At 52.8% G+C, this 21184-nt stretch overlaps 1 protein-coding gene across 1 annotated transcript; it reads left to right on the forward strand.

Moving 5' to 3' along the window:
* The first annotated feature begins 8764 nt into the window (after positions 1 to 8764).
* On the forward strand, positions 8765 to 20703 carry FCER2 (Fc epsilon receptor II). The gene is made up of 10 exons (XM_060182246.1): positions 8765 to 8825; positions 10526 to 10657; positions 10863 to 10916; positions 12391 to 12453; positions 14011 to 14073; positions 14156 to 14218; positions 14312 to 14401; positions 16847 to 17295; positions 20121 to 20227; positions 20445 to 20703. The coding sequence occupies exons 1-10, from the start codon at positions 8765 to 8767 to the stop codon at positions 20581 to 20583; spliced, it is 1221 nt and encodes a 406-aa protein (XP_060038229.1). The 3' UTR covers positions 20584 to 20703.
* Positions 20704 to 21184: the final 481 nt, after the last annotated feature.

Below are 21184 nucleotides of genomic sequence, written 5' to 3' on the forward strand. Positions count from 1 at the left end.
ACCGCCCAACCCCCTGAGCTTCCTTAAGTGATGGCCCACCCCTGGGTTAGACTCAGATACCAGATCACATGTCTTCAGGTTAACAGGACCTTATCTGATAACCCAGTTGTTGCAGCTGCGCTTTTGGGAGCCAAGTCAGGGCCTGAGAGGAAACCTTAGAAAGATGAAGATTTGACTTGGTTTCCATTCCTCAGTATAGACTCTGAGCATCTTTGTCCATCTCTGTACTAAGAAGTGGAAAATTGTGATTTACCAAACCTGCTGACCATAGAAAGTCGGGTACAGCACTCAAGTGACATGAATATACCATGATATGCTCAAGTGCACAGGGATTGTGGGTGGATGAAACGGACTTAAAAGCACAGACAGACGAAAGTCAGGGGCTCTTAGGTTCCTGCTTCTTCTCCTGCTCAGACGCATCTCGGCCATGCTTCCGTTCCTGGGAACTGAGCACATGCGACTCAGTTAGCCGGTAAGATCTAGACTTCCCCTACAGCCCTCAGTAACCTAGATCTCTGCTGATAAATGTTTATCTCGTGGGGCTGCACTTCATGGACTTTATGGGCCTAGTGTATTTTATTTTATTTTATTTATAAAAAGGAAACACTGACAAAAACCATAGGATAAGAGGGGTACAACTCCACACAGTTCCCACCACCAGAACTCCGTATCCCATCCCCTCCCCTGATAGCTTTCCTGTTCTTTATCCCTCTGGGAGGATGGACCCAGGGTCATTATGGAGTGCAGAAGGTGGAAGGTCTGGCTTTTGTAATCGCTTCCCCACTGAACATGGGTTTTGGCAGGTCGATCCATACTCCCAGCCTGTCTCTCTCTTTCCCTAGTGGGGCAGGGATCTGGGAAAGTGAGGCTCCAGGACATACTGGTGGGGTTGTCTGGTCACATCATGGTAGCATATGGAACTTGGTGCCTGAAAAGAGAGTTGACATACAAAGCCAAACAAATCGCTGACCAATCATGAACCTAAAGGCTGGAATAGTGCAGATGAAGAGTTGCGGGAGGTGTCTCCGGGCCTACTGTTTTTTTCTTTTGTTTTTTGTTGTTGTTGTTGTTTGTTTTGGTTTTGGTCACTAGGGTTATGGCTGGGGCTCAGTGCCTGCACCATGAATCCACTGCTCCTGGAGGCCACTTTTTCTTTCCCCCTTTTGTTGTCCTTGTTTTATTGTTGTTATGGCTACTATTATTGTTGTTATCGATGTCATTGTCATTGGATAGGACAGAGAAAAATGGAGAGAGGAAGGGAAGACAGAGAGGGGGAGAGAAAGACAGACACCTGCAGACCAGCTTCACCTCTTATGAAGTGACTCCCCTGCAGGTGGGGAGCCAGGGGCTCGAACTGGAATCCCGGCGCCAGTCCTTGCGCTTTGCGCCATGTTTGCCTAACCCGCTGTGCTACCGCCTGACCCCCGCCTGGCATATTCTTAACCCCAGCTGATTGCTGCTTATTTTGCAGTCCCTAAAATGTATGTCCCATCCCTCTGTAACACCCTAATGAGACTCTGGTTTGTTTAAACTTGCTCCCAGAGCCAAATCCATTACATGCCACTGCAGCCAAAGTCCCCTTTTTCTTTCTTTTTTTAATTTTCTTTTTTTTTCTTTTTTTTTGCCTCCAGGGTTATTGCTGGGGCTCGGTGTCTGCTCTATGAATCCACTGCTCCTGGACACCATTTTTCCCTTTTGTTGCCCTTGTTGTTTATCATTGTTGTTGTTATTATTGTTGTTGTTGTTGAATAGGACAGAGAGAAATGGAGAGAGGAGGGGAAGACAGAGAGGGGGAGAGAAAAACAGACACCTGCAGACCTGTTTCACCGCTTGTGAACTGACTCCCCTCTGCAGGTGAGGAACCGGGGGCTCCAACCGGGATCCCTGTGCCAGTCCTTGCGCTTCGTACCATGTGCACTTAACCCGATGCACTACGGCCCGGCCCCCTCTTTTTAATTTTCAACAGGCTCTATACTTCCCCACTCGCAAAGTCCTTTGTCTAATGAACAGAAACTGAGGGTTCCCCGCCTCCCCATACCAGGGATAGAGCCTGTGAATAATGCAGGACTTGGGAAGTCATTCATGGGGCAGGACATTCTAGGGAACAGCCCAGCCCTGTCCTCCTGGGGAGGGGTGGGGAGGAAGGACAGGGGCACAGAGGGACTCAGGACTGGTGTGGAAGGAAATGGTCATTCCCAGTGAGGTTCCCTCCTGCAGAAGGAAACTTCACAAGTGGTGAAGCAGGTCTGCAGGTGTCTCTCTGTCTGGCAGGTTTGGGAAGGAAGGAGGGTAGGAGGGAGGGAAGAGGTAGATGTCCCTGAGAGTATAAGATTAGGTGTCTGGGATGTGGGGGGCTGGATGTCAAGGGGAGGGGGTTTCAGAGTCAGGTTGGGGCCTGTGAGCTGTGTGACTTCAGGCAAATTTCTTACCCTCTCTGGGGGTCTCCCCACACCTCCCCCTACAGCTGGTTATGACTGCAAGAATCACACCACACCCAGGGCCAGGGAGATAGCTACTGCTGAGCACAAGACTCTCCTGTCTCAGACTCTGAGGTCCTGAGTTCAATGCCCAGTGCTGCCATCAGCCAGAGCTAAGCAGGGCCCTGGTTTAAAGAAAAAAGCTCACATATGTAAAGAATTCTGAGAAATCAACAAGTAAAATACAGAGGTCCAGGGAGATAGAGTGATGGTTCTGCGACAAGACTCTCCTGCCTGAGGCCGTAAGGTCCCAGGTTCAATTCCCCAGCACCACCATCAGCCAGAGCTGAGCAGGGCTCTGGTCTCTCTCTCTGTCTCTGTCTCTCACTGTCTCTATCTCTGTTTCTCATAAAAATAAATAAAAGTAGGGGGCCAGGCAGTGGACCACACAGTTAAGCACAAGGACCTGCGAAAGGATCCCAGTTCGAGCCCCCGGCTCCCCACCTGCAGGGGAGTCTCTTCACAGGCAGTGAAGCAAGTCTGCAGGTGTCTGTCTTTCTCTTCCCCTCTCTATCTCCCCCTCCTCTCTCAGTTTCTCTCCGTCCTGTCCAATAAAATAGGAAAAAAATGGCCTCCAGGAGCAGTGGATTCATAGTTCAGACACCGAACCCCAATGATTACCCTGGAGGCATCATCATCATCATCATCATCATCATCATCATCATAATAATAGTGTTATTATAAATGTCTTTATTTCAGAGAACTGGAGCTAGTGAAGTGACTTACCTGACCCAGGTTCAAGCCTCACCCCTAACACATTGGAGGAAGCTTTAGTGCTGTGGTCTCTCTCTCTCTCTCTCTCTCCCTCTCTCTTTTCCCCTCCTTCATTAATAAACAGATAAAGCTTAAAAAAAGATTGTAACATCTAGAGAGAGTGTTATGTAGTAAAACATGTACCTCATTTATGTTTTTCTTCCCATTCTCCACCTATCTCTCCCCCTCTCCCTCTCTCCCCCTCTCCCTCTCTCTCTCTCCCTCTCTCTCCCCCTCTATCCCCATCTCCCTCCCTCTCTCCCCCTCTCCCTCTCTCTCTCCCCTTCTCTCTCTCTCTCTCTCTCTCTCCCTCTCCCTCCCTCTCTCTCCCCTGCTCCCTCTCTTTCTATCTTGTTCTCTTTCTCCATTGCTAAAGTGTTATTTTTAGATCAATGAGGCATGGGAAGAGAGAGAGAGGAGCAGAGACTCCCTCTGGTATGTGCGATGCCAGGGGTTAAACTCAGGACCTCATGCTGTACTCCCCCCTTCTTTTTTCCTTCCCCCTCTCCCTGCTCCCTTTCTCCTTCCTTCTCTTCTCCTTCCTTCCCCTCTTCCCCTACCATGTAACTTAATGACTTAAGGGCAGAGGACAGCTGGAATCCCGATCCACCACTCCCCCCACCACCTGCAGATGGGGAGGGTTGGGCGGGTCTGGCTGAGGCTCAGTGATCTCACCTGAAGACCAGAGTTATTCATAGTGGGGGAACTTCACTGGGGCGGATTTTGAAGGGCAGTAGAGGGAACCCAAGCATGAAGCCGGGTTCTAGGCCCTTATTTAAGTCTGTGGAAAACAGAAACCACAAGTGGTGGGCTTTCAGAAGACAAAAGTCTCTCCTGTGGTCTCTGTCACCTCTCCGTCATCTGCAGTCATCTCCTGGAAGAGTGAGTGAGTAGGGAGAGAGAAAGAGAAAGAAAGAACATATATGGAGAGTGTGGGCTGGTACTGCAAGACTCTAGAACGAGATCAAGGGGGTGGCAGCCGGCTGGGCACATCTGAGCAAAAAGCGAGAGGCAGAGGGCACTGGGGAGTCATGGAAGGTTGTAGGCTGAGGCAGGAACTCTGGTGTGAGAACTCACATCAGGGCCCTGGATGGCCCCCACCCAGGCATGCAGACATGCAGACAACCCTCTCCCCAAGTCGTTGGGCTTGAGTCCCCATCAGGTGACAGGGGCCGGCACTGGGTCTCTTGCATTCAGAGCCTCACGTTGGAGAAGTCCAATGCTGTATCCACCGCATCTCCCTTCCCTCTCTCTTTTTTAAATTTTTTTAAGTTTTTTGTTTTATTTATTTAGTTAGTTAGTTGCCCTTCTTGTTTTTTGTTGTAGTTATTATTGATGTCATCATTGTTGGATAGGACAGAGAGAAATGGAGAGAGGAGGGGAAGACAGAGAGAGGGAGAGAAAGATAGACACCTGCAGACCTGCTTCACCGCTTGTGAAGCGACTCCCCTGCAGGTGGGGAGCCGGGGGCTCGAACCGGGATCCTTCCGCTGGTCCCTGCGCTTTGCGCTTAACCCGCTGCGCTACCGCCCGACTCCCCCCTCTCTTTTCCCTTCCCCCTCTCTCCCTGCTCCCGTGTTTCCTTCCTTCTCCCCTCCCTCCTTCCCCTCTTCCCCCACCATGTGACTTAAAGGTTGGGGACAGAGTCACAAGGTTGGATCCTGACTCCACCACTCGGACCTTGGTTCTGGGGACAGAGTGGGGGCACCGTCCTGACAGCCTTCTTTCTTCTTTAATTTTTGATTGGTGATTAAATCATGATTAACAAGACTGGGAGGCTGGGTGGTGGCGCACCCGGTTAAGCAAACATATGCACAAGGATCCGGGTTCGAGCCCCCCTGGCTCCTCGCCTGATGGGGTCGCTTCACAGCCGGTGAATCAGGTCTGCAGGTGTCTGTCTTTCTCTCCCCCTCTCTGCCTTCCCCTCCTCTCTCCATTTCTCTCTGTCCTATGCAACAATGACAACAATAATAATAACTACAACAATGATGGACAACAAAAGGGAAAAAGTAGCCTCCAGGAGCGGTGGATTCTTAATGCAGACACTGAGCCCCAGAGATAACCCTGGAGGCAAAGAAAAAGAAAAGAAAAGCTTCCCCCTGAAGGTGTGGATGAGGGGCTTAAACCCAGGTCCTTGCACATTGTAACATATGCACTCAACCAGGTGCACCACTACCTGGCCCCGAAGCTTCCCTATTCTTTTTTATTACTATTGTTGCTGTTGTTGTAGTTATTGTTGTTGTTGTTGTTGGATAGGACAGAGAAAAATGGAGAGATGAGGGAGAGACAGAGAGAGGGGGGAGAGAAAGACAGACACCTGCAGACCTGCTTCACTGCCTGTGAAGCAACTCCCCTGCAGGTGGGGAGCCGGGGGCTCGAACCACGATCCTTATGCCGGTTCTTGGGCTTTGCGCCACCTGTTTAACCCGCTGTGCTACCACCTGACTCCCCCACTTCCCTAGTCTCTTTTTAATGATATCTCCAATTTTTTATATTTATTTTCCCTTTTGTTGCCCTTACTGTTTTTTGTTGTTGTAGTAGTTATTATTGTTGTTATTGCTGTTGTCGTTGTTGGATAGGACAGAGAAAAAGGGAGAGAGAAGGGGAAGACAGAGAGGGGGAGACAAAGACAGACACCTGCAGACCTGCTTTACCACCTGTGAAGCGACCCCCCTGCAGGTGGGGAGCCGGGGGCTCGAACCAGGATCCTTACGAGGGTCCTTGCGCCTTGTGCAGCCATGTGCACTTAACCTGCTGTGCTACCGCCCAACTCCCCAACCTCCCTATTCTTTATCCCTCTGGGGTTATGGACCAAAAATCTTTATGGGGTGCATAAGATGGAAGGTCTGGCTTCTGTATTTATTTGTTATTTTATTTTATTTTATTTTATTTTTGCCTTCAGGGTTATCGCTAGTGCTTGGTGCCAGCACTATGAATCCACCACTTCTGGTGGCCATTTTTGTTTGTTTGTTTGTTTTGATAGAACATAGAGAAAGTAAGGAGGGGGGGATAGGAAGAGAGTAAAAGAGAGACACCTGCAGACCTGCTTCACTAATTGTTACGCTTCTCCCCTGACGGTGGGGGGGGGGCCCTCGAACCCAGATCCTTGTGTGGGTCCTTGCACTTAGTACTATGTGTGCTTAGCAGGGTGCACCATCACCCGTTCCCTTGGCCATTTTTGTTCTACAGGCCTGCCTTCAGCTCACTGCTGAGTCTTACCTCCACCTGTTACTGCTTCTGAGCGACCTTCCTCTCTTCCTCTCCCACATAAGAGAGACAGCACCAGCCTTCCTCTGGTGCTTTCCAGATCCCCTTCCTTCTCGGTGAAGCTGTGAAAACAAAGGTTCTGGGAGTCAGGCAGTAGCGCAGCGGGTTAAGCGCAGGTGGCGCAAAATGCAAGGACCGGCGTTAAGGATCCCGGTTTGAGCGCCCCAGCTCCCTACATGCAGTGGAGTCACTTCCCAGGCGGTGAAGCAGGTCTGCAGGTGTCTGTCTTTCTCTCCCCCTCTCTGTCTTCCCCTCGTCTCTCCATTTCTCTCTGTCCTATCCAACAGTAACGACATCAATAACAACAATAATAACTACAACAGTAAAACAAGGACAACAAAAGGGAATAAATAAATTTTTTTTTTAAAGTTCCTGGTGATAAACATTTTGAATCCTGATGGAATTGGGCTTCAGAGTCCTCTGGTCATCTTCCCCTATTTTCTAGCCCGTTCTGGGAGTATGGACTAAAATTCTTTTATGGGGTGCAGAAAGTGGGAGGTCTGGCTTCTGGAATTGCTTCTCCTCTGGACATGAGTGTTGGCAGGTGGATCCATACTCCCAGCCTCTCTCTCTCTTTCCCTAGTGGGGCAGGGCTCTGGGGAGGTGGGGCTCCAGGACATGTTGGTGAGTTCATCTGCCCAGGGAAGTCAGGTTGGCATCATGGTAGCATCTGCGACTTGGTGGCTGAAAAGTATTAAGATATAAAACAGGGGGGTGGGGGTGGAGCACCTGGTTGAGTGCACACGTTACAATGTTCAAGGGCTTGGGTTCAAGCCCCCAGTCCCTACCTGCAGGGGAGAAAATCTTGGCAAGTGTTGAAGCAAGCATAGCAAAGCATGTGTCCTATCCAGTGAGCTATAACTCCAGCCCTAAATAAAGATTTTTTTGAAAGTAAGGTCTGGGAGATAGTTTAATGGATAGAGTACATGCCCTGGGTTGTATGCTTAACACCACAGGCAGTGCCATGGACAGCACCCAGGGAGCCCCATGGAGGGTGGGCAGGGCCGTGGGGGTCTCTCCCCTTTCTAAGCACCATGCACAGCACCCAGGGAGCTCATGGAGGGTGGGCAGGGCTGTGGGGTCTCTCCTCTCTCAGCACCAGGCACAGCACCCAGGGGGCCCATGGAGGGTGGGCTGGGCTGTGGGGTCTCTCCTCTCTCAGCACCAGGCACAGCACCCAGGGGGCCCATGGAGGGTGGGCAGGGCTGTGGGGTCTCTCCTCTCTCAGCACCAGGCACAGCACCCAGGGAGCCCATGGAGGGTGGGCTGGGCTGTGGGGTCTCTCCTCTCTCAGCACCAGGCACAGCACCCAAGTTCAAGCCCCCAGCTCCCCACCTGCAGGGAGGTAGCTTCCCAAGTGGTGAAGCAGGGCTGCAGGTGTCTCTCTGTCTCCCTCCCTATCTCCCTCCTTCTCCTTCTCCATTTCTCTCTGCCCTTTCAAATAAAATAGAAAGAAAAAAAATTGAAGTCTCAGAGACAAGGGACATAGTTTTTTTTAAGATATTGTTTATTTATTTATTATTTATGAGGAAGATAAAGAAGAGAGAGAAAGAGCCAGACATCACTCTGGCACATGTGCTGCTGGAGACTGAACTCAGGACCTCATGCTTGCGAGTCCCATGCTTTATCCACTGTGCCACCTCCTGGACCATGTGGGGGCATATGTTTGAGGTTCCCACATTCATGAGACCATAGGTGTTCGTATCCGTGGAGCAACCAATATGTCCCTTGCGTGTGATGGCTAGGCCCTGGGTCCCCTCACGCTATGACCCACTAGATGCTGATGTTTAACTTTCAAAGAAGTTCTGACACCGAGATCCCCAAGCTGTGACTGAGTCCTTTGAAAGAACATCTCCTTGACAGGTGGTGAGACCCCTGTCTCTGGGAGAAACCAAGAAGGATCTTCATGGAGGAAGGCTACTACTCAGGTAAGGGGGTCTTTCTAACCCCAAAAGAGGGGTCTTTCTGGGGTTCCCACCAACCTTTGCAGGCACCCTGTAGTCCCACCTTCCACCACAAAAGAGAAGGGGATTCCCAGCTCCCTCTGTACAGAGAACAGGGTCTCATTTTTAGAAAAGGCTTGGGAGAGTGAGCCTCAGGCCTGAAGCCTGGCAGGAGAGGGAAACCCCAGGCCCTCCCTCCTCTGACTCAGAAAATCCACCCCCTAAAGGAAAAAATTTAAAAAAGGAAAAAGGGGGTTCCAGCTGGGACAGAGAGTGGAAATCCTAGTTAGAAAGTGGGGAAGTGTCTTAAAGAATCAGTTTAACATGAAGAACCCTCAAAACGAGAGTGACAACAGGGGTCCTGGGCCCACCGTGGAACCCCAAGGTAGAGGGGTTGGGGGGGGAGTGGTGCATGGCAGAAGGTGAAGGAAGGGAGGGGGTGTCTGGCTTAAGGGGGACAGAAAGGGGTTGGGGTTCAGATGAGAAGAACTGGGAGCTGGTGTCCTATATTTAGAGAAAACTGGGAACCGGGTGGTAGGACACATATCACCCTGTGCAAGGACCTGGGTTTGGGCTCCCATTTCCCATCTGCAGGGGAATGCTTCATGAGTGGTGAAGCAGAACTGCAGGTGTCTCTCTTTCTCTCTCCCTCTCTATCTCCCCTTCCGTCTCCATTTCTCTCTGTCCTTTCAAGTAAAAATAAAATAGAAATAAAGAGAGAGAGAGAGAGAGAGAAAGGAAGGGTGGATGGATAGATGGAAGGAAGGATGGAAGGATGAAGGAAAGAGAAAAGGAAAAAAGATAAAATGGCCACTTGGAGCTGTGGATTCATAGTCCTGGCACCAAGCTGTAGTAATAACTCTGGAGGCAATAAAAATACATTAAATAGGAGCCAAGTGGTGGCACACCTGGTTGAGTGCACGTTACAATGCACAAGGACCCAGGTTCAAACCCACATTCCCCACCTGCAGGAGGAAAGGTTTGTGAGTGGTGAAGCAGAGCTGCAGGTGTCTCTCTGTCTCTCTTCTTCTCTAGCTCCCTTCCCTCTTGATTTCTGACTGTCTCTATCCAATAAATAAATATTTAAAAATTAAATACATTAAATAAAAACAGAAAATTAGGGTGCTAGGGATAAGGGGGGTCTCCAAAGGAAAATGTCCCCCCATACACAATACATATCCCAGAATCAGAGGGAGGGGGATTAAATTTATATATTTGTTTATTTATTTATTTTATTGCCTCCAGGGTTATTGCTGGGGTTCCATGCCTGCACTATGAATCCACTGCTCCTAGTGGCCTTTTTTTTTTTTCTATTTTTATTGGAGAGGACAGAGAGAAATTGAGAGGGGAGGGGAAGATAGAGAGGGGGAGAGAAAGACAGACACCTGCAGACCTGCTTCACCGCCTGTGAAGCGACTCCCCTGCAGGTGGGGAGCCGGGGGCTCGAACCCAGGTCCTTGTGCTTAGTCACAGGTGAAAACTGAGCATGTGGGAGTCAGGCGGCTGCGCAGCGGGTTAAGCGCACGTGGCACAAAGCACAAGGACCAGCATAAGGATCCCGGTTCAAGCCCCCTGGCTCCCCACCTGTAAGGGGATCGCTTCACAGGCGGTAAAGCAGGTCTGCAGGTGTCTGTCTTTCTCTCCCCCCTCTGTCTTCCCCTCCTCTCTCCATTTCTCCCTGTCCTATCCAACAACAACGACATCAATAACAACAATAATAACTACAACAATAAAACAACAAGGTCAACAAAAGGGAATAAATAGATGAATAAATATTTAAAAAAGAAAAAATACTTTTAAAAAACTGAGCTTGTGAGGGGGAGAGAGGGGGAGAGGTTGAGGGGACCGGGGTGATCACCTGGGGGGGCTTCTCCCAGATTTGTCTGTCTGTCTCCCTCTCTCCCCTCCAGCCTGGTTTGTGGACAGAGAGACTGAGAGGTCCTGGGATGAGAGCCTTGTGCAGAGATAGCTGGGGGGGTCACTGAGGCCGTTGGCTTCAGAGCGGGAGTGAGGATTGTGAGGTTGGGGGGGACTATGGCTGCCTAGACTCACCCTGTACCCCCTCCTCACCCCCCACCCCCATAGAGGTCCCAGATGAGCTCCCCAGAAGGTGGCAACAGTCTGGACGGTCCTGCCGGCAGGGAATGCTGTTGGCTCTCCTGGGCCTGGTGACTGCGGCACTCTGGGCCGGCCTGCTGACTCTGATGCTTCACTGGCGTGAGGAACCCCCTGCCTCCCAGCCCCACGTGACCCCGACCCACACTCCAGCCCCCCCCCCATCCCACCCAGCTCCCCAACTCTCACCCAATCCAGACTCTCTGTGGAATAGACCTGGGACATCACCCCCCATCCAATCTCCAACTGGATGTAGACACCCCAAAACTCTGGCTCCCTCTTGTCCCTCTCCTTCCCGCACCTATAGATTGGGACTCAGAGCAGAATCTGAAGAAACTGGAAGAGATGTCGGCCAAGAATGGTAAGAAAGGTCCAAGAGGAGGTAGGGAGACTGGGAGGGCTGGGAGAGAGACAGAAGGACACTTACTGCACTGTTCCACCATTTTTGAAGCTTCCCCTCTACAGGTGGGGACCCAGGACTTGAATCTGGGTCCTTGTGCATTGTAACATATGTGCTCAACTAGGTGCACCAGTGCATAGTTGCTGAATAGGGAGACACCTCACAGCCCTGCCCACCCTCCATGGGGCTCCCTGGGTGCTGTGCCTGGTGCTGAGAGAGGAGAGACCCCACAGCCCTGCCCACCCTCCATGGGGCTCCCTGGGTGCTGTCCATAGTGCTGAGAGAGGAGAGACCCCACAGCCCTGCCCACCCTCCATGGGGCTCCCTGGGTGCTGTGCATGGTGCTTAGAAAGGGGAGAGACCCCCACAGCCCTGCCCACCCTCCATGGGCTCCCTGGGTGCTGTGCATGGTGGTGAGAGGGGAGAGACCCCACAGCCCTGCCCACCCTCCATGGGCTCCCTGGGTGCTGTGCCTGGTGCTGAGAGAGGAGAGACCCCACAGCCCTGCCCACCCTCCATGGGGCTCCCTGGGTGCTGTGCATGGTGCTTAGAAAGGGGAGAGACCCCCACGGCCCTGCCCACCCTCCATGGGCTCCCTGGGTGCTGTGCCTGGTGCTGAGAGAGGAGAGACCCCACAGCCCTGCCCACCCTCCATGGGCTCCCTGGGTGCTGTGCAGGGTGCTGAGAGAGGAGAGACCCCACAGCCCTGCCCTCCCTCCATGGGCTCCCTGGGTGCTGTCCATGGTGCTGAGAGAGGAGAGACCCCACAGCCCTGCCCACCCTCCATGGGCTCCCTGGGTGCTGTGCATGGTGCTGAGAGAGGAGAGACCCCACAGCCCTTCCCACCCTCCATGGGCTCCCTGGGTGCTGTGCCTGGTGCTGAGAGAGGAGAGACCCCACTGCCCTGCCCACCCTCCATGGGGCTCCCTGGGTGCTGTGCATGGTGCTGAGAGAGGAGAGACCCCACAGCCCTTCCCACCCTCCATGGGCTCCCTGGGTGCTGTGCCTGGTGCTGAGAGAGGAGAGACCCCACAGCCCTGCCCACCCTCCATGGGCTCCCTGGTGCTGTCCATGGTGCTGAGAGAGGAGAGACCCCACAGCCCTTCCCACCCTCCATGGGCTCCCTGGGTGCTGTCCATGGTGCTGCGAGAGGAGAGACCCCACAGCCCTGCCCACCCTCTGTGGCGCACTAGAGGGAAACTCCATGGATGGTGGAGCATTGCTAATAGCTGTTCTTATTCTCTCTCTCAAGGAAAAACTCTCCCCCTGAGAAGTTTCATAAGAGAAAGCTCCCTCCCCACCAAAAACAAAATTGATCTGTAATGACATTGACCTTAATGGGATGGGGGTGGGGGTTGCTGAGCTGAAAGAGGAAGTTTGACCCCCCTTCCTGGCTTTTGAGAACTTAGCTTCTCCCCCCACCCCAACTCCCCAGTTTCTCAAGTGACCCAGGATATGGAGAGACACTGGGGCAGCCAGACGGCTCAGAAATCCCGGGGTGAGTGACTTGAATCTGGGGGTCGGGGGCAGGAAAGAAGGGGGGAGACCTGGGTGGACAGAGTACCCTGGATCCATTGCAAACCCCCCAACTGTGAACTGCAAAGCAGGGGATCCCCAACGTCCCAGGCTAAGTTGGAGGGGGAAGTGGCCCAGGAGGGGGCACAGTGGATAGAGTGTTGGGTTCTTAAGAGAGAGGTCCTGAGTTTGATTCCCGGTATCACATGTGCCTGAGGGAGGTTCTGTGGCTATCTCTATCTCTATCTCTAACTCTCTATCTCATAAGTAAACATGGAAGAAAGGAAGGAGGAAGAAAGAGAGAGAGAGAAAGAAAGAAAGAAAGAAAGAAAGAAAGAAAGAAAGAAAGAAGTTACCTTTCTGTTCTTCTTTCTCAGCTTCTGTTTATGAATGGGATCATCTCATACTCGTCTTTGTCTTTCTGACTTAGCTCACTTAACATAAGGAGAACAGAAAGGTAACCTCAAAGCAGGATTTGACTGAATTTGGAGTAGGGCACCAAAGTAAAAATCTCTAGCTGGAAGTCGAGGGTGGAAGTTTGGCTTCTCTGGGGGAAGGGGGGGGAGGTTAGGATGGGACACAGTCTTTTGGTGGTGGGAATGGTGTTTATGTACATTCCTTTTAATTTGTAGTCATATAAATCACTATTTAATTAATATGAGAGGGGGGAAATTGATTGAATGTCCCAAATTTTTTAAATAAATAAAAAAGAAAGAATCAAGAATCCCAGGAGGTAGTACAGTGGATAAAGCACTGGACTCTCAAGCATGAGGTCTTGAGTTTAATCTCTGGCATTCTCTCTCTCTCTCTCTCTCTCTCTCTCTCTTTCTCTCCCTCTCTCTCTCTCTCTCTTTCTCTCTCTCTCTCTCAAATAAAAGGAGTTGGGCGGTAGCACAGCGGGTTAAGCGCACAGACCGGCATAAGGATCCCGGTTCGAGCCACGGCTTCCCACCTGCAGGGGAGTCGCTTCACAGGCGGTGAAGCAGGTCTGCAGGTGTCTATCTTTCTCTCCCCCTCTCTGTCTTCCCCTCCTCTCTCCATTTCTCTCTGTCCTATCCAACAACAACGACGACAACAATAATAATTATAACAACAGTAAAAAGAACAAGGGCAAAAGGGAAAATAAATAAAATAAACTTTTTTAAAAAATTTAAAAACTACAAATATATCCTCTTTCATAAATTAAAAAAACTACAAATATATTTTCTCTCTCTCTCTTTCATCCTCACTGTGGCTTCACTGCTCTAGGTCAACTTTTTCAGCTAGAAAAACAAAAGACATAGATAGACAGAGAGACAGAGACCCCAAACCTCAAGCTTCCTCCAGTGTAGCGGGGGGGGGGGGGCCGGGCTCAAACTTGGATCATGCACATGGCAAAGCCTCTCCCTACACCCCCAAAAGGAGGGGGCAGTGGGAAAGAGAGTTAGGGTGTGTGTGTGTGTGTGTGTGTGTGTGTGTGTGTGTGTGTGTGTGTGTGTGTGAGGGGAGGTTATATTGAGAACTCGTTCACTATGTTGACCCTTCTCTTCCCTAACACCAGCTGACCAGATATCGCAGCACCTGGAGAAACTCCAAGCTGAACAAAAGAAGATGCAGTCACAGGGTGAGTCATTGCACTGGGGGTGAGGGGAGTGAATGTGTGAGTGAGTATGGGATCAGCGGGCCCTGAACCTCTGGCCTTGCAGATTCCTCACTCTTTGAGAACCTTGTGGCCCTTCAGGAGAATGTAATCAACTTCAAGTCCCTGAGTGAGTCTTGGGAAGGGGGTGGGGATTGCAGGGGGTAGGTAGACCTGACATGCATCTCCCCCCACTCCCCAACTTCTCTGTACCCCCCACCAGGCTTGAACAAGAGGCGGCAGACCCAAGATTCAGTGACAAGACTCTGGGAAGAGGTGGCCCGGCTGTGGATGGAGCTCCGAGTGGCCAATGGTGAGTGGGGGGGGGGGGAGGAACCAGGGACGCACCCTTCCCACAGTTACCTCGGGACATCCACCCCACCCGATCCTCTCCACCATCTAGAGAGAGGGACTCCCCTCCTCTGCCCCCCTCAGGTAAAGCAATCTTGTCTTCTCCATGGAAGAGGCTCTTCTGTGATCCCTCCTCTGCCCCCAGGGACATTCCAGGGGTTCAGGGGGCACAGGGAGGGGTACAGGGGGCACAGACTGCAGCAGCTGTGATGAGGGTGACAGGTGCAGGGACAGGGAGGTGACTGCCATGGCTTGGATGCTTGGAGGGTCACGGACTGGGCCCTGGAGACCAAGAGGCTGCAGGTTCAGCAGAGATTCCAACTCTGCACCTTGTCTGTTCATCTGTCTGTTTTGCTTGCTTATGTTGTTGTTGTTGTTGTTCTCAGAGCCTTTTGTGCCTGCAGGGTCCCACTACTCCCAGTGGATTCTTGAAAAGGGAAATGTACAATCTGTCTTTTGAAAAAAAATTATTGAGGGCAGGGATAGGTAGCATCATGGTTCTGCAGAGAGACTCTCCTGCCTGAGGCTCTGAAGTCCCAGGTTCAGTCCCCTGCACCACCATGAGCCAGAGATGATGTGATAAAAAAAATAAACATTTAAAAGTAAAATATTGTTGATTTATGAGAGAGGGGGGATATCACTCTGGCACAGGCAATATCAGGGCTCAAACTCAGGACCTCATGCTTGACAGTCCAATGCTTTATCCACTATGCCACTTCCTGGATCTTATTACTATTAATGAGGGGGAGAGAGAGAGAGAGAGAGAGAGACTCCCTCTGGCATATGCAAGGCTGGGGTTAAACTCAGGACCTCATGCTTAAAAGTTCAATGCTTTATCTACTGCACCACCTCCTGGATCTTATTATTTATTTTTTAATTGAGCTCTTTTTTAAAATTTTTAATTATCTTTATTTATTTATTGTATAGGGACTGTCAGAAATCAAGAGGGTAGGGGGAGATAGAGAGACAGAGAGACACCTGCAGCCCTGCTTTACCACTCATGAAGCTTTCCCCATGCAGGTGGGGACCAGGGGCTTGAACTTGGGTCCTTGTGCACTATAACATGTGTGCTCAACCAGGTGCACCACCACCTGGCCCCTTATTATTTATGAGAGAGAGAGGAGAGAGACAGAGAGAGAGAGAGAAGCAGAACTCTCTCTGACAAATGCAATGCCAGGGATTGAACTCCAGACTGAGAGTCCAACACTTTATCTACTGTGCCATCTCCTGGCTTTGATTATTTATGAGAAAGAGAGAGAGAGAGAGAGAGAGAGGGAGAGAAAGGAAGAGAAACAAGCCTCCCTTTGCATATGTGATGCCAAGGATAGAACACTCAGGATCTCATGCTTGAGAATCTAACTTGTCCACTGTGTCACCTGGTTTGATTATTTATTTATTTATAAGAGAGGGAGGGAGGGAGAGAGAGGAGAGGGAGAGAGAGGAGCCTTCCTCCGGTACATGTGATGCAGGGAATGGAACTCAGGACCTGAGAGTCCGCCGTTTTATCCACTGCACCCCCTTATAGGGGTGCTGGCATTCTGCCCCCCCACCCCTCATGCCACCACCACCCTGGTATTTTGTCTCCCATGAAAAACTCTGGGAAGTCCCAGCTGGCACTAGTGGGTATGAGAAGAGGAAGTATTCAGGCTCGGGCAGGGGGGATGTGGGTCCCCGGGGAGTGGGGTGGCCATGGGGATTCCAGCAAGAACCACCCCCCACTGCACCCCACCTCCCAGGAGACGGCTCTGGACGGTTTCCCTTTCCCAACCTCCACACCACCCCCCCAAAAAAAAAAATTACAACCATGTCCATATCCAGTCTCTCCCTGGGGCCTCGAATCCTGGACCCCTTTGAAAAAGCAAACAAGCAGAAACTTACCTCATTCCGAAAACAAACCTCTCTGAGGAACCAGAGAGGGGTCACCCAGTAGAGGGCCTTGACAGGCAGATTTGAACCCTGGTGCCATATTAGAGAACTCCTTGGCACCCAAGGAAGCTCTATAGGCTGTAGCCGTCTCCTCCTCCTCTTGCTCCTCCTCCTCCCTCTCCTCTTTTTCTCCTCCTCCTCTCCTCTTTCTCCTCCTCCTCCTCTTCTTCTCCTGTCCCTCTTCCTTTACTTCTCCTTTTCCTCCTTCTCCTCCTCCTCCTGTTCCATCTTCTCTTCCTCCTTTATTTGAAATGAAAAGCCTCCTCCCCCCACCACCTACCCAGGTTATTGCAGGGATTCCGAGCTGCAGCCTTTAACCTTGATGTCACAATCACGGGGGTGGGGCAGGGAGACTTGGGGAGGGTGTTCCTTCTGGGGGTGAGGGGTGCGTGCGTGGCTGGTCTTGTGGGCAGAGCCCCCAGGCGACGGGCGACCTCCTAGACAGACCCCGAGTCCGGCTCTGGGGTGGGTTTGCTTTCAGCCAGGACCCCCCGAGTGACTCCAGGAGAGACCCCAGCGGCACCCACTCAGCCCGAGGCACCGGCGGCGCCCACCACGGTGCCCACCAGTGAGCCCAGCTCGGTGCCCACCACGGTGCCCAGCACAGTGCCCACCACCAACGTGCCCAGCCCAGAGCCCACCACGGTGCCCACCACCAGCGAGCCCAGCCCAGAGTCCACCACGATGCCCAGCACAGTGCCCACCACCAGCATGCCCAGCTCAGAGCCCAGCCCGGGGCCGACCACAGCCGCCCTCCTGAGCCTCTCCTCCACCCCAGGCTCCCTGTGCAACACGTGCCCCCAGCAGTGGGCCAACTTCCAGCGGAAGTGCTACTACTTCGGCCAGGGCTCCAAGAAGTGGATCCAGGCCCGGCAGGCATGCCGCCAGCTGCAGGGCCAACTGGTCAGCATCCACAGCCAGGCTGAGCAGGTGCGCCCAGGGGCAGGGGGGGAGGGCACTATGTTGGGGGCGTGGCCAATGATAGGGGTGTGGCTTCTGCCCTGGGCGTGGCCAGCAGGCAAAGGGCCTGGCCCAGAACCTGAAGACTCCTGCGGGAGGGCGGCTGGCAGGGTGAGGGCGTGGCCTAAAGGGTCCCGGGTGCTGTGGTGGGCGTGGCTTGTAGGTGGTGGGCGTGGTCTGCGGGGCCCAAGGTTCTGCAGTGGGCTTAGCGGATGTCTGAACTTCACCCACTCAAGTAGGAAGGCCTGGAAGCTTCTTCACAGACTGGGTGCCGGTAGCCAACCCCCTCCCGTCTCCCATCCTCCCGTATCTCCAAACTCAGTGGCCAGTCACCTAACTCAAGTTGGACGTGCTAAGATCGACCCAACTGGAAAAGAGAAATTTCCCACGAGTGGTCATCCCACTTCTGGTTATCTTGTCCATCTCCAAAACTCTCTCCCTTTACACTGTCTGAACTGGAAGACGCTTTGAAGAGGGTTAAACCGGGAACAGCTGCTGGCTATGATAACATCACCCCAGAACTCATTCTTAACCTGGGTCCCGCGGCAAAGAAGTGGCTCGCTTCATTCCTGTCCCACATCTTGGAATCTGAGTCTATGCCCAAAGTTTGGCGTCGTGCGAAGATTATAGCGGTTTTGAAACCAAAGAAAGACCCAACACTGGCCGCCAGCTATAGACCAATTTCTCTCCTTTCCGTGTTTTACAAACTCCTTGAGAGGCTGCTTCTGTCACATATTTCTCATCTTACACAGAAATTCCTATCACCCGCCCAAGCTGGTTTCCGCCCAGGAAGATCTACCTGCGAACAAGCCCTGGCCCTCTCAACTTACATTGAAAATGGATTCCAGAAGAATTTAAAGACGGGTGCTGTCTTTGTTGATCTCACAGCAGCCTATGACACGGTCTGGCACCGTGGTCTCCTAGTCAAGATCTCAAGATGCCTGCCTCCATGGGTGGCCAACACTATATTGTTTCTTCTCCAAAACAGAAGATTCCGGGTGCATCTGGGTGACAAGTCTAGCAGATGGAGACTTGTCTCAAGTGGCCTCCCCCAGGGCTCTGTTCTGGCTCCTACGCTATTTAATATTTACATCAATGACCTCCCAGAAACTTCTTCAAGGAAGTTCATCTACGCCGATGACATCTGCTGTGCAACTCAGGCATCCAAGTTTGACATCCTCGAGGAAACACTCACGAAAGACATGTCTCTGATATCTGATGACTGTAAAAAATGGCGACTAATCCCTAGCACTGCAAAAACGGTATCATCTGTTTTCCATCTACACCATGCCTCGGCCTCGCGTGAGCTTAATGTGCAGCTTGGCAATACGAGAATCCGGCATGAAGCCCAGCCAGTCTATCTTGGCATTACTCTTGATCGCACTCTGTCATTTCACAAACATCTCATAAAAACTGCAGCAAAGGTGGGCGCGAGGAATAACATCATTGCAAGACTGGCCAGCTCCTCATGGGGCGCGAGCGCTTCCACACTACGATCATCCTCTCTGGCATTATGCTATTCCACTGCAGAATACTGTGCCCCAGGATGGTTCCGTAGCCCCCATGTCCACTTGGTCGATTCCAAATTATATTCCTCCATGAGGATCATTTCTGGAACCATCCGTTCCACCCCGGTTCCATGGCTGCCAATTCTTAGCAACATCGCCCCGCCAGATATTCATCGGGATGAGGCATCATCTAAGTTCATTTCCCACGTCTACGCTCGACCGGACCTGCCAATATACGCGGATATCTTCACCCACCCTGTCCAACGCTTGACGTCTCGTCACCCAATCTGGTCCCCTACGCCTACACTGAACTTCTCTGTTCCAGTCTCTTGGAAACAGAGTTGGCAGTCAGCTGAAGTAAAGAACAAACACCTCATCACAGACCCCTGCGAGCGTCAACCCGGCTTTGACCTGGCACGTTATGATCGGGCCCTCCTCAATCGCTATCGAACAGGCCATGGCCGGTGCGCCGCTATGTTCCATCGCTGGGGGGCCAGAGATGACCCGAACTGCCCCTGCGGCTCCAGACAGACTATGACCCACATAGTCAACGACTGCCACCTCTCCAGATTCAAAGGAGGTCTCGAAACTTGACATCAGGCTCAACCTGACGCTGTTGACTGGCTACGGAAGAAGGGTAAACGCTAGAAGTGGATGAGAAAGGGGTGCGACTGATTCTCGAGACTCCTGCAGGGGCGTGGCCTACAGACCCATGATTTCTATGGTGGGCGTGGCTCACCTGGAGTGGGCGTGGCCCTCGAGCAAGGGGTGTGGCCTAGAGCCTTCAGGGCCCAGGGTCCTGGATAGGGCGTGGCTCAGTGGAGTCCTGGGTTATGTGGTGGGTGTGGCCTGCGCCCTGGGTCCCGGTCACCGCGGGGGGCGTGGCCAACTGGTGCTGTGGGTGTGGCTGTCCACCAGTGGGCGTGGCCTGCAGGATGATCCGCAACTAGGGAGTCTGGCCAGCAGGCAGAGGGCGTGGCCCACCACCTGGCGACTCCTGTGGGGGTGTGACCCACGGCCTGTAGACGTGGCCTATAGGCCCAAAGGCCTATGGGTGTGGCCATACGGCTGTGGGCGTGGCCGGTGGGCCAAGGCCTCACTCCCAGGGGGCGTAGCCGATTGATTTGGGGGCGTGGCCAACTGGTTTAGGGGAGCTCTGCGGTCCCTCCACTGGGTGGCTGAGTGTTGGGGGTAGGCGGAGGTGCAGCGACCAAGCAGGGTGAGGGGTGGCCCAGCCGCTGCGGCTCCTCATGCCTCCCCTTCCTCCTGCCCTGCCCACCCCGCCAGGATTTCCTGACCAAACGGGCCAGCAGAACCGGGTCTTGGATCGGCCTCCGGGACCTGGACGTCGAGGGGGATTTCATCTGGATGGATGAGCAACCCCTGAACTACAGGTGAGAAACAGGGGTACCCGGACCCATGGCTAGCAGGTTGGGGGGGGGGTGGAGGTACTCAGAGTTGAGGTGCAGGCTGAGGTGGGGGTGCATTTGGGGGGGGCGGGTTGCAGGGAGTGGGAGGAAGGACTGGGGATTCCAGAGACGATGGAGTCCTGGCACTTGGGGGGTTCAGCCGTACCCCTAAAGCCCTCTGACCAGAAGTCTTGCAATCCAGCAACTGGCGACCGGGGGAGCCCAACAACGCGAGCCCTGGTGAGCACTGCGTGATGATGCAGGGCTCGGGGCAATGGAACGACGCCTCCTGCCGGAGCCTCCTGGCCGGCTGGGTGTGCGACCGGCTGGCCACCTGCTGACCGCGCACCCCAGGGCCCCTGGGTGCCCCCTCCCCCAGCTCTGGAGACACACGAGCCTGGGCAGCCCCCGCCCCCCACTTTGCCACATTCCCCCCCCTTTCCAGCCCCCAGAATCCAGAACAGGACCCCAAGAACACCTCACCCCCTCCCTTTAAAAAAAAAAGGGAGTCGGGCTGTAGCGCAGCGGGTTAAGCGCACGTGGCGCAAAGCTCAAGGACCCGCATAAGGATCCTGGTTCGAGCCCCCGGCTCCCCACCTGCAGGGGAGTCGCCTCACAGGCGGTGAAGCAGGTCTGCAGGTGTCTGTCTTTCCCCCTCTCTGTCTCCCCCTCCTCTCTTCATTTCTCTGTCCTATCCAACAATGATATCAATCATCAATAACTACAACAATAAAACAAGGGCAACAAAAAGGAATAAATAAACATTAAAAAAAAAAAAGGGAAAGTGCCCAGTGGTGGTGCACCTAGTTAAGCGCACACACCACAGTGCTCAAGGACCCAGGTTCAAGCCCTTGGTCCCCACCTGTAGGGGGAAACTTCACGAGTGGTGAAGCAGGGCTGCAGGGGTCTCTCTCCCTCTGTCTCCAGTTCCCCTCTCAATTT

This window comes from Erinaceus europaeus, chromosome 23 (genome assembly GCF_950295315.1).
Source record: "Erinaceus europaeus chromosome 23, mEriEur2.1, whole genome shotgun sequence".
Taxonomy (NCBI): Eukaryota; Metazoa; Chordata; class Mammalia; order Eulipotyphla; family Erinaceidae; genus Erinaceus; species Erinaceus europaeus.

Coding starts and splice junctions, on each gene's coding strand:
- FCER2 (XM_060182246.1), top strand. CDS start 8,765: ATGAAGAACCCTCAAAACGAGAGTGACAACAGGGGTCCTGGGCCCACC. Junction 14,074..14,155: donor AAAGAAGATGCAGTCACAGG/GTGAGTCATTGC, acceptor CTGGCCTTGCAG/ATTCCTCACTCTTTGAGAAC. Junction 14,402..16,846: donor GGAGCTCCGAGTGGCCAATG/GTGAGTGGGGGG, acceptor GTTTGCTTTCAG/CCAGGACCCCCCGAGTGACT.